At 37.6% G+C, this 11,902-nt stretch overlaps 1 protein-coding gene across 1 annotated transcript in view; it reads left to right on the forward strand.

Annotated features, from left to right (window-relative positions):
* The window catches only part of slc7a10a (solute carrier family 7 member 10a), a 36,080-nt gene extending 29,564 nt beyond the window's left edge, over positions 1-6,516 (forward strand). The window contains exons 6-11 of the mRNA XM_073836055.1: positions 1,347-1,470; positions 1,558-1,661; positions 1,745-1,841; positions 4,447-4,596; positions 4,696-4,873; positions 4,955-6,516. Of these exons, the coding sequence (XP_073692156.1) occupies positions 1,347-1,470; positions 1,558-1,661; positions 1,745-1,841; positions 4,447-4,596; positions 4,696-4,873; positions 4,955-5,052 (751 nt within the window). The 3' untranslated portion in view covers positions 5,053-6,516. The remainder of the gene's footprint in view (positions 1-1,346; positions 1,471-1,557; positions 1,662-1,744; positions 1,842-4,446; positions 4,597-4,695; positions 4,874-4,954) is intronic.
* The last annotated feature ends 5,386 nt before the right edge of the window (positions 6,517-11,902 follow it).

An 11,902-nucleotide genomic window follows, 5' to 3' on the forward strand; every position in this document is an offset into this window, starting at 1 on the left:
CAGATTGATGAGAACAATATATGTACAGAGTTTGGTGACTGTAGGAAAAACTAACCCCCCAACTTTTGTCAAAAGATGGCGCTATAGAGTGCCTGCTCCACGCCCATTTATGACCTTTTGCCAGTGTCTAACTATCATTAATATTGATGTGTGTGTTGAGTTTCATGAAATTCTAAGCATGTTATCTGCCTTGAAAAGACAGGAATGTAATTTTAAAGTTTGACATGTTGCCATGGCAACAGCATTCGATTTATCATCGACCCCTTTACATATTCTTATCGGTCGTGTTTTGACATGATTTTGATGAAGTTTAAAGAAAATCGATTAAAATTAAGAGGCTGATTTCAAAGCATTTTGAAAATGACACGTTTCCTGCTCCCAGTTGGTGGCGCTATAACTTTGACTCATAATAGTCACATTTTTGGAATCGGCATCATACAAGGAACAAACTGGTGAAGTTTCATCAGAATCAGGCAATGTGTGCAACAGTTATTAGACACTTCCTGTTTCTCATTTCTCGCCATAACTTTGTCGCCTTGCCACGGCCAAACCGTTCGAGATATCAAAAATCTCCTCGCAATTTAGCGTCCCCAATGTCTTGAGATCATGCTGACCGAGTTTGGTGACAATCCCATGGAATTCCTGGGAGGAGTACGTTAAATTCCAGAGCATGCGCTTTTTAAACAGCCCTAAATATCTCACTTCCTGTTGCGTGGAGCCCATGACATAGAGTACAAAAGTTGTTCAGCTCGATGAGTTCTATATGTGTACCGAGTTTCATATCAATACGCGCAAGTATGTGTGCGCAGTACATCAAGTTTTCAAACTGTGTTCCAGGGGGCGCTGTAGAGGCCCTGAACCATGCCCGGGTCCCAGCCTCTGTGGCGTCCGGACGACGGCAGATTCCAACGTGTGTGCAAATTTTCAAGAGTTTTTGAGTATGTTAAGGCCCCCAAAAGTGCCCAAACGGTTGAAAAAAAAAAAAAAAAAAAATAAGAACCCTTAGAAGAACAATAGGGCCTTCGCCCTTTTGGGCTCGGGCCCTAATTAGAATTTTCTCAGAAACTAAAACTGGAAAAAAATAAAGCTAAATAAAATATAACAAATAGACAAGCACAAAAAGGCACAAAACAATTACTGAAATTATAAAAATAAAAATGGTAAATATAAAAAATAATAATATATAATAAAATAAAAAATATAAAAGTAAAATAATACTGTTACATCTCCTGAACTAAAAGTATGCATTATAAGTGTGTACATCACAAAGTCTACTTAAAATACAATACCTTGGGCAACTCATACAGCATTTATTTTATGGTTTATTGTTATGGTTTCTACTCTAGGAACCTTCCACGTGCAATCTACATCTCCATCCCCCTTGTGACACTTGTCTATACTCTCACCAACATTGCGTACTTCTCCTCCATGTCCCCTCAAGAGCTGCTGGAGTCCAACGCTGTCGCTGTGGTGAGTTTCTCTGACCTCTTCTGGCTTATTCTGCTAAAAGAACATGCATTGATAAATCAACATCTGTTTGTGTGTGTTGTGTTGCAGACGTTTGGAGAGAAGCTGCTAGGAATGTTTTCCTGGGTGATGCCCATCTCTGTAGCTCTTTCCACCTTTGGAGGGATCAACGGATACTTGTTTACATCTTCTAGGTAAAGACAGATTTAAGTACTATTAAACTGGACTAATACAGCAAAACTCAAATTCAACTTGCATCATTGTCCATTCTCCACAGGTTGTGTTTCTCAGGCGCCAGAGAGGGTCACCTGCCCTACCTGCTTGCTATGATCCACCTCAAGAGCTGCACACCAATTCCTGCCCTACTCGTTTGTGTGAGAGAGAAAGAGCTATTCGCACACACAGCACATGCAACACAATACTACTTTCAGTCCGGACGATTTACTAGATCCGATTCAGGTCTAAACAGGGTCCTAGAATGTTTTGTGAACAGATCACTCAAACCACATTCAGGGGTAATGGAAAACTCACTAGATAATCTGTCCTGTTGTGTTCAGGACAACAGTAAAGGACCGCCTACTCACCTTTCAACCAACCACAGCACTAAAACAGGGTTTAAACATGTCTGGTTATGTGACCTTTTACAAGAAAATAACAGTCTAATTGAAATGTTTGGAAAATCCTGTTTATATTTACAGATTTGTATGACATCAACATTCAATGACACAGTTCAAGCATATTTAAAGTTGAGATAATATAGCACTAAAATGTGTCATAAAACATATTGTTTATGGTGAGAGTATGATTTAAAAGTACTTTTGGATTTTTAGACAAGTTGTTTTTTAACCAGGACTTATAATAAACATCATAATAATAATAAACAAGATTTAAACAGAGATTTAGAAATTTTCCCTCAATTAGAATCTTGAATATTTTAGAATCACAAAATTAATTATGAATAATAAAATCATCATTAGCTATATTTCCGTCCATTTAAAATTTGAATATTCCATTTGCGATTGAAGCTCTGTTTCCATTCTATTTGTTCAAAAGAACAAATTCGTCACTTTCTGGGAAAGTTAGTTGTTAAGTTTAGGTATTGAGTAGGATTAGGAATGTAGAATATGGTCATGCAGATTATGTGCTTTATAAGTACTAATACACAGCCAAGATGTTAATAATATGCATGCTAATACGCAACTAGTTAATAGTGAAAATGGGTCCCTATACTAAAGTGTTACCATAAAAGACGCTGCAACCGGAGAAACCTGTGGCTTCATTTAGCAACATAATAAATGACTTGTGGGTGATGAAATGCAATAAACGCTGTCATTTTATCTTGCGCCCACAAGCCTGATGTTTTTGTGAGACAGTTATTAGAGGTGATTATACCAAATCATTTTAATGATGGACTTTGGCTCAGGCATTTAAAAATGATTAAAATAACATATGATATGGTGTGCGATGAGACTAGTGCACTGGTTGTTCAGTTATCCAGTCACAGTTTTTTGTTGCACACTTTCCACTTTATTGGATAAAAAAGTTATCTGGCTAAACTGAGTGCAGACATGGTTTTTAATACAGATTTGAAAGGGATAGTTCACCCAAAAATGAAAATTCAGTCATTAATTACTCATACCTGTGGGAACTTTTCGCAAGACGCTAAATATGTACCAATAAGTACATATCGCTGCAGTTTCCAACAGAAATGAACACTAGAGGCAGTAAAACAGTGAACACTTGTTATCGTTTCATACACAGTTATGATTACAGCTCCATATGTTTTGCTTTTCAGATGTACCAAGCTTGCTCGGTAACTTAACCGGCACGGAATTGGACTTAGGATGTGGAATCCTTGGGTACGAATCCCGTGAAAACATGACTCACGATGAAAGAGCTGAAAGATGAGAGATCGAAAAACAAGCTAAAACAGCATGCTTGCAATTGCGTTTTTACGTCACGTTCGCTTTTGTTCATACTATCAGGAAGGTTTAGGGGTAGTGCAGATGGTAAGGTATTTTAAATGTTACGGAGCATTAGAGTTATAGCACCACTCAATGGACATTTCAAGTCAGAACTGCGGTGACACATACAAAATCACGTCACGTTCATCTGTTCTGGGGTTAAAACCAAACACTCTTTTAGCGCCACTCAGTGGACATTTCACATCGAATATGTGATGAAACGTACATGGCGGTATGTATTTCGCGTCTTCGTCATGAGTTCAGGTTGGATATTTTTTATGAAATCCGAGAGCTTTCTGACTCTGCACAGACAGCAATGCAACTACCATGTTCAAGGCCCAGAAACATAGTAAGAACATCATTAAAATAGTCCATGTGACAACCGTTCAAGTCGTTATCATAAAGCCATAACAACGACTTCATAAAGCAATTTCTTTTCTTCCGTGTCAGTATTCAACGCACATTCTCGAGAGTACCGCGACGCAAAGTTGTTCTTTTTTCGTAGCTTCATAAAATTAAGGTTGAACCACTGATGTCACATGGACTATTTTATGGATGTCCTACTACATTTTTTCAGCCTTGAAAGTTTTAGTTGTGTTGCTGTCTATGCAGGGCCAGAAAGCTCTCAGATCTCATCAAAAATATCTTAATTTGTGTTCTGAAAATGAATGAAGTCCTTACGTGTTTGGAACAACATGAAGGAGAGTAATTAATGACAGCATTTTCATTTTTGGGTGAACTATCCCTTTAAGATTTTTTCGCATTATGGTGTCTTCATTCCTTGCCATTTTCAGTTTTTTAAGCACTTTTCTTGTTGCAAAATTTGCATATAAATACCTGGATGGGTTGAAAATGTCAGAATTACAGCAGAAATACCAGAGAAAATATCTCTGGCCAATATGGGGCCTTCGAATATTGTCTTGGACAATGGGAGCTTTTGAGTCAAGTAGGTTGAGAACTGCAGCATATTGTAAACATGGTCTAACAACATGTTCTTCTCTCTTGTTTTCCACAGTGTACCGCAACCATAGTAATCCTGTGTATCGGGGACACGCATAACCTAATAAACTACGTGTCATTTATAAACTACCTCTCATATGGAGTTACTATAGCTGGGCTGCTGTACTACAGATGGAAGAAACCCAAACTGTTCAGACCCATCAAGGTACTTGAGTCGCCACCTACAGACCTCAAAGGAAGACTGATTTGAATTGACCGGTTTTTAGCTGTATTTACCTCCCTCTTCTTCTCTTACTTTGCACAGGTAAACTTGATAGTCCCTTGCAGCTATTTGGTGTTCTGGGCAGTGTTACTAGGCTTCAGTCTGTACTCAGAGCCAGTGGTGTGTGGTATGGGGCTGGTGATCATGCTCACTGGAGTCCCCATCTACTTCATTGGAGTGCAGTGGAAAAACAAACCACACTGGGTTTCCAAGGCCGTGGGTGAGTAATACCAGCCAAAACTGCTTTGCATTTTGTTTGCACTCTGCAATTAAAAAACAAACACATTTTTCTGTGTTTCAGAAAAAGTCACCTATCTGGGGCAGAAGTTGTGTTACGTGGTCTTCCCTCAGGATGATCCTTCTGAAATAGAGCCTCTCACAGAGAAATCAGAGCTGTGAGCGGCAGAGGACTCCTCGTACTCCTTTTTTGGAACAGCAAAGACCTGTTTTCCATCCGTTATTGAGTGTTTTACTTGTCTGATGCTGTACGTGAGGAGATGCTCCCCAGAAGCTCCTCTGAGACTCAGCCAACACAGCAGAAGAAACAGAAGTTTGACGTTTTCTCACTCAGATGCCATATTTCTTAGTTATAACTGTTCTCCCCTCACATACTGTACATTTGTCCGGACATGACCTTGTAATTGAATGCACCGTCCTCCTTTCGGAGATGAATTCCCATGTTCTCTTCACGTTTTCTCTGGGAGCTGTTCATTTTTTGAGAACTGTTGGTGTATTCTTGTGTGCCTTACAGGATCTCGCTCTGTTTTTGAGGTTTTTATCTTCACTTTAAGTAGATTTTTTATTAGTAATCCCCTGTGAGTGAGCAAAAGGGGACTTGTTGAAACTTGTTTACCTCTTAACCCAGTCTGAAACCTAAACTCCATCTGTGAGTCTGAAGATTCTCACCTAGAGGATTAGTCCTCTAGTCCTCCTAATAATGACTTACTTCCTCAAGCAAAAAAGTAATAACATCTAGCTGCTCTCAAAACGTCTATGCAAGAATAGTCTAGGCACTTTAATGTACTTGCAAATTTTTAGCTCATATTGCACGATAAACTTATTTCCATCCTTCTTTAATAAGCAGCAATCTCCTGCCACTGTATAACAGAGGCTCTGCCCCAGCACTTATTAGCACTGCCAGTCTTTTAGCCTAATGCTAATGATAGGAACCATGGGATGTTCCAAGTTCATTCATCTTGGATAACGTTATTTACATAAAAGGTGCTTTACATTTCAAAAAGATCCTTTTAGGCGGTTCAACTGTTGTCCAAAAAGGAGCATTTGTCTATTTTGACTGGGATGCATTTATTTTGGGCACTGATCGTGGACATTCCACTGAGCTATGCAACAGCGATAATTTCCATCTCTTCATTTTAAACTGACCACCAAAGTCCGTTAAACAGATTTGGATCTGAAAGAGTTGCGATTAGCTGCTTTTGCACTTGAACGCCACCTGAGCGCCCCCTTCTGGTTAGATCTTTCCAGACACCCGATCCCAGCCTTTATGAACACTCCAGTTCTCGTCTCTTTCAGTGGGTCCAGCTCAGTGTCTCTCAGTGATGTCCGTCAGACTAGCAGTGTTCATGCTCTCCACTGCCCACAGAGGCAATAAGGCAAGTTGAAAACCACAGCACAGTGAAATCTTAATGTAAATATTGCTTAAAGTTTCAAATACATCAGGGATTCATTGTGAGATCGCATTCCTGACATTAGTAAAGTGTGCGGCGTATGTATTAAATATACATATGTTTCGTATTGTATGCACTATAGATATGTATGCTGATATACTTGTGTTTTGTAAAAGAAATGTTAAAAGGTGTTTATCAATAACAATATTAGCACATTAAATTTAATTGCAAGTAATTGTGTGTTACTGTGTGTGTGTATTTGAGTAAAGACATGAGGATTGTGGTTTCGAAGGGTGTGCCCATTTGTCGGCCACAGACTGCCCTTTCAGAAAAGTAATCATTATTGCAAAGAAAGAAATGACAAAATTCTCAGAATTTGACACATTCTCTGACAGACGTGGCCATTGGAGGACAGACTTTGAAATGAGGCACAGCTTATTCACCTTTTTCTTTAACGCCGAAGTAAGCCAACATAGGTGAGAGAAGAATATTAACGTGCAGTAAACGGTAAAACTGTTTGCACTACAAACCAGTGTGTTCATAATTAAGATAATACATTAAAATAATATGGTAAGACACACCAATTTACAATATCAAGCAGCAAAACGAGCTGTTTTGTACAGCTAAATATAGCTGGAAACGATTGAAACCTGAATTCAGGTTAAGTCAGAGTCAAGGTTTAAGTTAAGTCTTAAGCCAGATCCATAAAATTTAAAAAATGGCGGCACTGAATGTAAACAATATCACTGAACCAAACTAACTCGCATATTTTGCTGATAATTGCTGCTGAAAATGGTCAATTATTGTCATGTTTTGGCCTGTACTAATCATTTGGACCGGGAAAAACATTTGGAGTACTATATAGTCAAAAGTTATAACAAATCAAGGAGAAGAGTGCAAAAAACTCTCTGAGGAACAAAAGGCGTTTGTGGTTGGCCAAACTGAACCAGGATTTCCAGGTTAAGAATCTTGACAACATTCGTGTTTGTTCTTATCATTTCCAGTCAGGTAGGTGAAATATTAGGATAATATCTTAATTAATACTGCTCGTATGTATCTTTACCACCTATTAACTTTAGTTAGTCAAAATATTGCGCCCCTTTCCTGATCACTAAGTTCTTCTCTATTTGATTTAGCAGCTTCCACATGTTTTTACCATGGTTTAGACAGCACATAGCAGAACAACATATTCAGTAGTTCATTAACCATGCAATCGATGCTGTTGTTCACATCTGAGTATCGCTTATATGACCGCGCTTCCTGGTACCGTGATGTAAGTGCAAACCTTCTATGGTGAGGGTTAGGATCTTAAAAAGGGAGTTTCTGTTATATGGTCCCTAGTCTATATATGGAAAGGGTGTAATTGCGGTCTTTAGGGAAGATTTGGTTAATTAATGACTACACTTCTTCCAGATAACATCATGTTTAAGTCTGAATATCAAATGAAGAAATGTGCGTTTAATGCAAGGTACAAGAAAACAGTTTTATCATCCTTCCAGCAAATACATCAAAACCTTTCAAAAAACATGTAGCAACCTTGACCATTACTGACCATACACAACCAGATTAGAAGGGGAAAAAGTAAAATGTTAAACATATTTACAAAATATGTTCAAGGCAACCATTGACTGCAGTGAAAATTAAAAAGAGAGAAAAAGAGAAGTCAGTTTAGGACAGTGGTTCTCAGTAAACTTACAAGAGGGGCATGTGATGACTTAAAATTGTTTAAAATAATGATATTAAAGTAAATTAAAATTGTAAAAAACAAAATATGTATTTTTCTCCCTCAATAACTATTGTTTTGTTCAAGAACATACAGTCCCTATAACTTCTAGATATACACAATAATTGTGGTTAATTATTGTGGTCCAATATTGTGTTAGACAATGAGTGGCCTTTAAGTCAAAAAAGTTAAGACCCACTTTTCTAGGAAACTTAAAGACTTAAAGGAATAATTCAACCAAAAATGAAAATTCTGTCATGAATTACTCACATCTTTGGAACACAAATTAAGATATTTTTGATGAAATCCGAGAGCTCTCTGACCCTCCATAGACAGCAAGGGTCCACGTTTAAGGTCCAGAAAGGAACCAAGAACATCGACAATGTAGTCCATGTGACATCAGGGGTTCAAACATAAATTTATGAAACTACGAGAATACTTTTCAAAATGGCGCTATAGGGTGACGCAGAGGAGAAGAATTGTTGAATAAAGTTATTTTAGTTTTTTTTTCGCAACAAAAAGTATTCTAGTAGCTTTATAAAATTACGATGGGCTATATTGTTGATGTTTGTGGTACCTTTCTGGGTTTTGAACGTGGCAGAACCCTTGCTGTCTATGGAGGGTCACAGAGCTCTCGGATTTCATAAAAAATATCCTAATTTGTGTTCCGAAGATGGTCTTAGGGGTTTAAAACAACATGAGAGTGAGTAATTAATGACAGAATTTTCATTTTTGGGTGAACTATCCCTTTAACTGTGGCATTATCTGTTGATTGATCAGTGTTTCCCACAGACTTAACTCTATACTCTATGTGTGGCAGAAGTTCCTCCAGGGGAAGTATATATATATATTCAAATTGGTGTTGGTCTTAACAAAAGCAGCAGACGGGCTTATTGAAAATGCACATTCATTCTCTGAAATAGCGGTTTTCCCAGTTACTGCTGTAATCAAAGCAGCGCAGTGCTCACAAACACTAACTTATTAGTTAGAATGAAATTAAAATGAGATTTCATCAAATGACTTTTCTGAAGATGATCAGTTCCCTTTAAAGATATATTCATATAAAAACACCCGCGCCGCATTTTTGAAACGTGATTTTTTTTATTTATTTTGAAACGTGCAGTGTTCATGTTTATTCAACAACGAAGTCAAAGACTTTTGGAAAATCTGTTTGTGGTGGTCAGTTTTGATATTGTGGCACGCTGCCACAAATAAATCAATGTATGGGAAACGCTGGATTTTACTCGATTTCCACAGAACATAAAGGACACTATGAATGAATGTCAAACAAGTACGACAACATGTATGCCGCAAGTAAAGTCTCTTAGCAATGCTTTAATCTTCAGCCATTTCAACTGAACCCAACAAATGACAAACAGAAAGTGCATGGCCTCTCTAATGGCACTGAATCTAAAGGCTTCACAGTGTATTAAAACATCTGCGATTCTATAAAATCTGTCAATCTCTGAAATGGCACAATCTTCAACCTATAGGATCAGACAAGAGATCCTGCAGTCTGAACATGGAGAATGGAAATGTCTGAAAAAATAGGCAGTCGGCCAACAGAATGAAATGAAGGAACAGACTGACCCTTCAGTGATGGAACCAGCTTTTTTAGTTTGATTAGTTCTTCTTTCCAAACTTGGACCTGGACCAAAGCAGCAACTGTGACTTGCACTGAGAATGTGGCACTACATTTAATAAAAGAACATACATACAGCAACATAATTTAAGTGGCAAATAAGTCTCTCAAGTGCCAAATGCACAAATGCAAATGAAACTGTGAGCTCAAGCACAAATGTGATTATTGAGTCATTTTCCAATGACTCTTTGATGTCCTGATGGCTTCAGAACTCAACTGAGGCAGCAGTTCTTCTCAGTACACCTACAGACTACAGCTGTTAACAAGGAAATCCAAGTTAACTGCTTCTCTCTCATGAACTATTATACAATCCCTGAGTTCTGCTTCCCTTCAAGAAAGACTCACTGTCTTTTACATGGGGGAAAAAGCTTACTAACATTAATTCATGTCAGTGGTGGACCTGCCATGATATTACAGTCTGGTAGCCAGACTAACAAAACAAACCTTAAATAGAAAAAATAAAACAAAAAGCTGATATAGATCATCACTAAATCAGCAAACAGCTCCAGTAGTCTGAGGGTATAAAATTGTACAACTATTGTTCAAAGGATTGGGGTCAGTCAAGAATGCAATAAATCACACTTTCGCCAAGTTTTAAGCAGCACAACTGATAATAAAGAAACGATTCTTGAGCAGCAAATATGTGAATGATTTCCGAAGGAACATGTAACACTAAAGACTGAAGTATTAGTTGCTGATAAATAAGCTTTGAGTTCACAGACATAAATTACATTTTAAAATATATTAAAATAGAAAACGGTTGTTTTAAATTGCAATAATATTTCACAATATTACTGTTTTTACTGTATTTTTTTAAATAAAATAAATTTAGCCTAGGTAAGCATAAAAGGCATTAAAGGCTTAGTTTACCCAAAAATAGAATTCTGTCATTAATTTTTTACCCACCTTCGTTCATCTTCAGGACACAAATTAAGATATTTTTGATGAAATCCAAGAGCTTTCATATCCTCCATAGACAGCAAGGGTCCTTCCATGTTCAAGGCCCAAAAAGTTACCGAGAACATAGACGAAATAGTCCATGTGACATCAGGGGTTCAACTGTAATTTTATAGAGCTACAAGAATACTTTATGTGTGCAATAAAAAAATAACAAATTCTTCTCCTCTGCATCACCCTAGGTGCCATTTTAGAGAGTATCATGACGCATGTACGCGCTTTCCTCTGCATGTAAACGATGTATGCGCGTGTTGCTGGTGATGTAGAACAGTGTTTTTCAACCTTTTTTGAGCCAAGGTACATTTTTAATCAAAAAAAATCACAAGGCACACCAACAATCAAAACTTTATCGAAAACAAATCGAAAAAGTACTTTATGATCTTTCATATTTCTTCTTCTTTCAAATAAAAAGTGCAATTAACAATATAAAGTCATTCTTATCAAAGTGTTTTGAATAGGAATCAAATAAACAGGCAATTAGCTATCTACTGCCAGTGCCACCTACTGATATGGAAGAGTATGACATGATTACTCTGCCGGTGTCACTAGACAGCGCAGACACTCGACAATGGCACATTATTCGCAGACAATAACTGCTTAGTTTTCAAAAAATGTTTTAGACCAATTAGGTGAAATTGAATAATTTCCCACGGCACACCTGACACCTGAATCTCTCACGGCACACTAGTGTACCGCGGCACAGTGGTTGAAAAACACTGATGTAGAACATGCGTGAGCCACACTTTGTTTACGTGTGAAGCAAACACGTGCATACTTTGTGATACTCTCCAAAATGGCCCCTAGGGTGACACAGAGAAGAATTCTTAAATAAAGGTTTTTTTTTTTTTTTTTTTCAAAAAGTATTCTTGTAGCTTCATAAAATTATTGTTGAACCACTGATGTCACACGGACTATTCTGTCGATGTTCTTGGTACCTTTCTAGGCCATGAATGTGAAAGTACTCTTGCTGTCTATGGAGATCTCATCAAAAATATCTTCATTTCATGCTTCAAAGATTAACGAAGGTCTTATGTGTTTGGAACGACATGAGGATGAGTAATAATTGACAGAATTTCCATTTTTGGATGAACCATTCCTTCTAAAAAAAACTCTTACCGACCGTAACCCTTTGAACGGTAGTGAATGTATAATATAAGAGGTCAAAATCTGTTAATGTAGAGCACAACCAACATTCAAACATTCAGATCTGAATGTGTAAAGCATCATTCTGAGACAACGGCCTGGTTCTGATAAAAATGAAATGAGAGCAGGAATATTTCCCCTTGCGGGCGACACAGT

This window comes from Garra rufa, chromosome 3 (assembly GCF_049309525.1).
Source record: "Garra rufa chromosome 3, GarRuf1.0, whole genome shotgun sequence".
In the NCBI taxonomy this organism is placed as follows: Eukaryota; Metazoa; Chordata; class Actinopteri; order Cypriniformes; family Cyprinidae; genus Garra; species Garra rufa.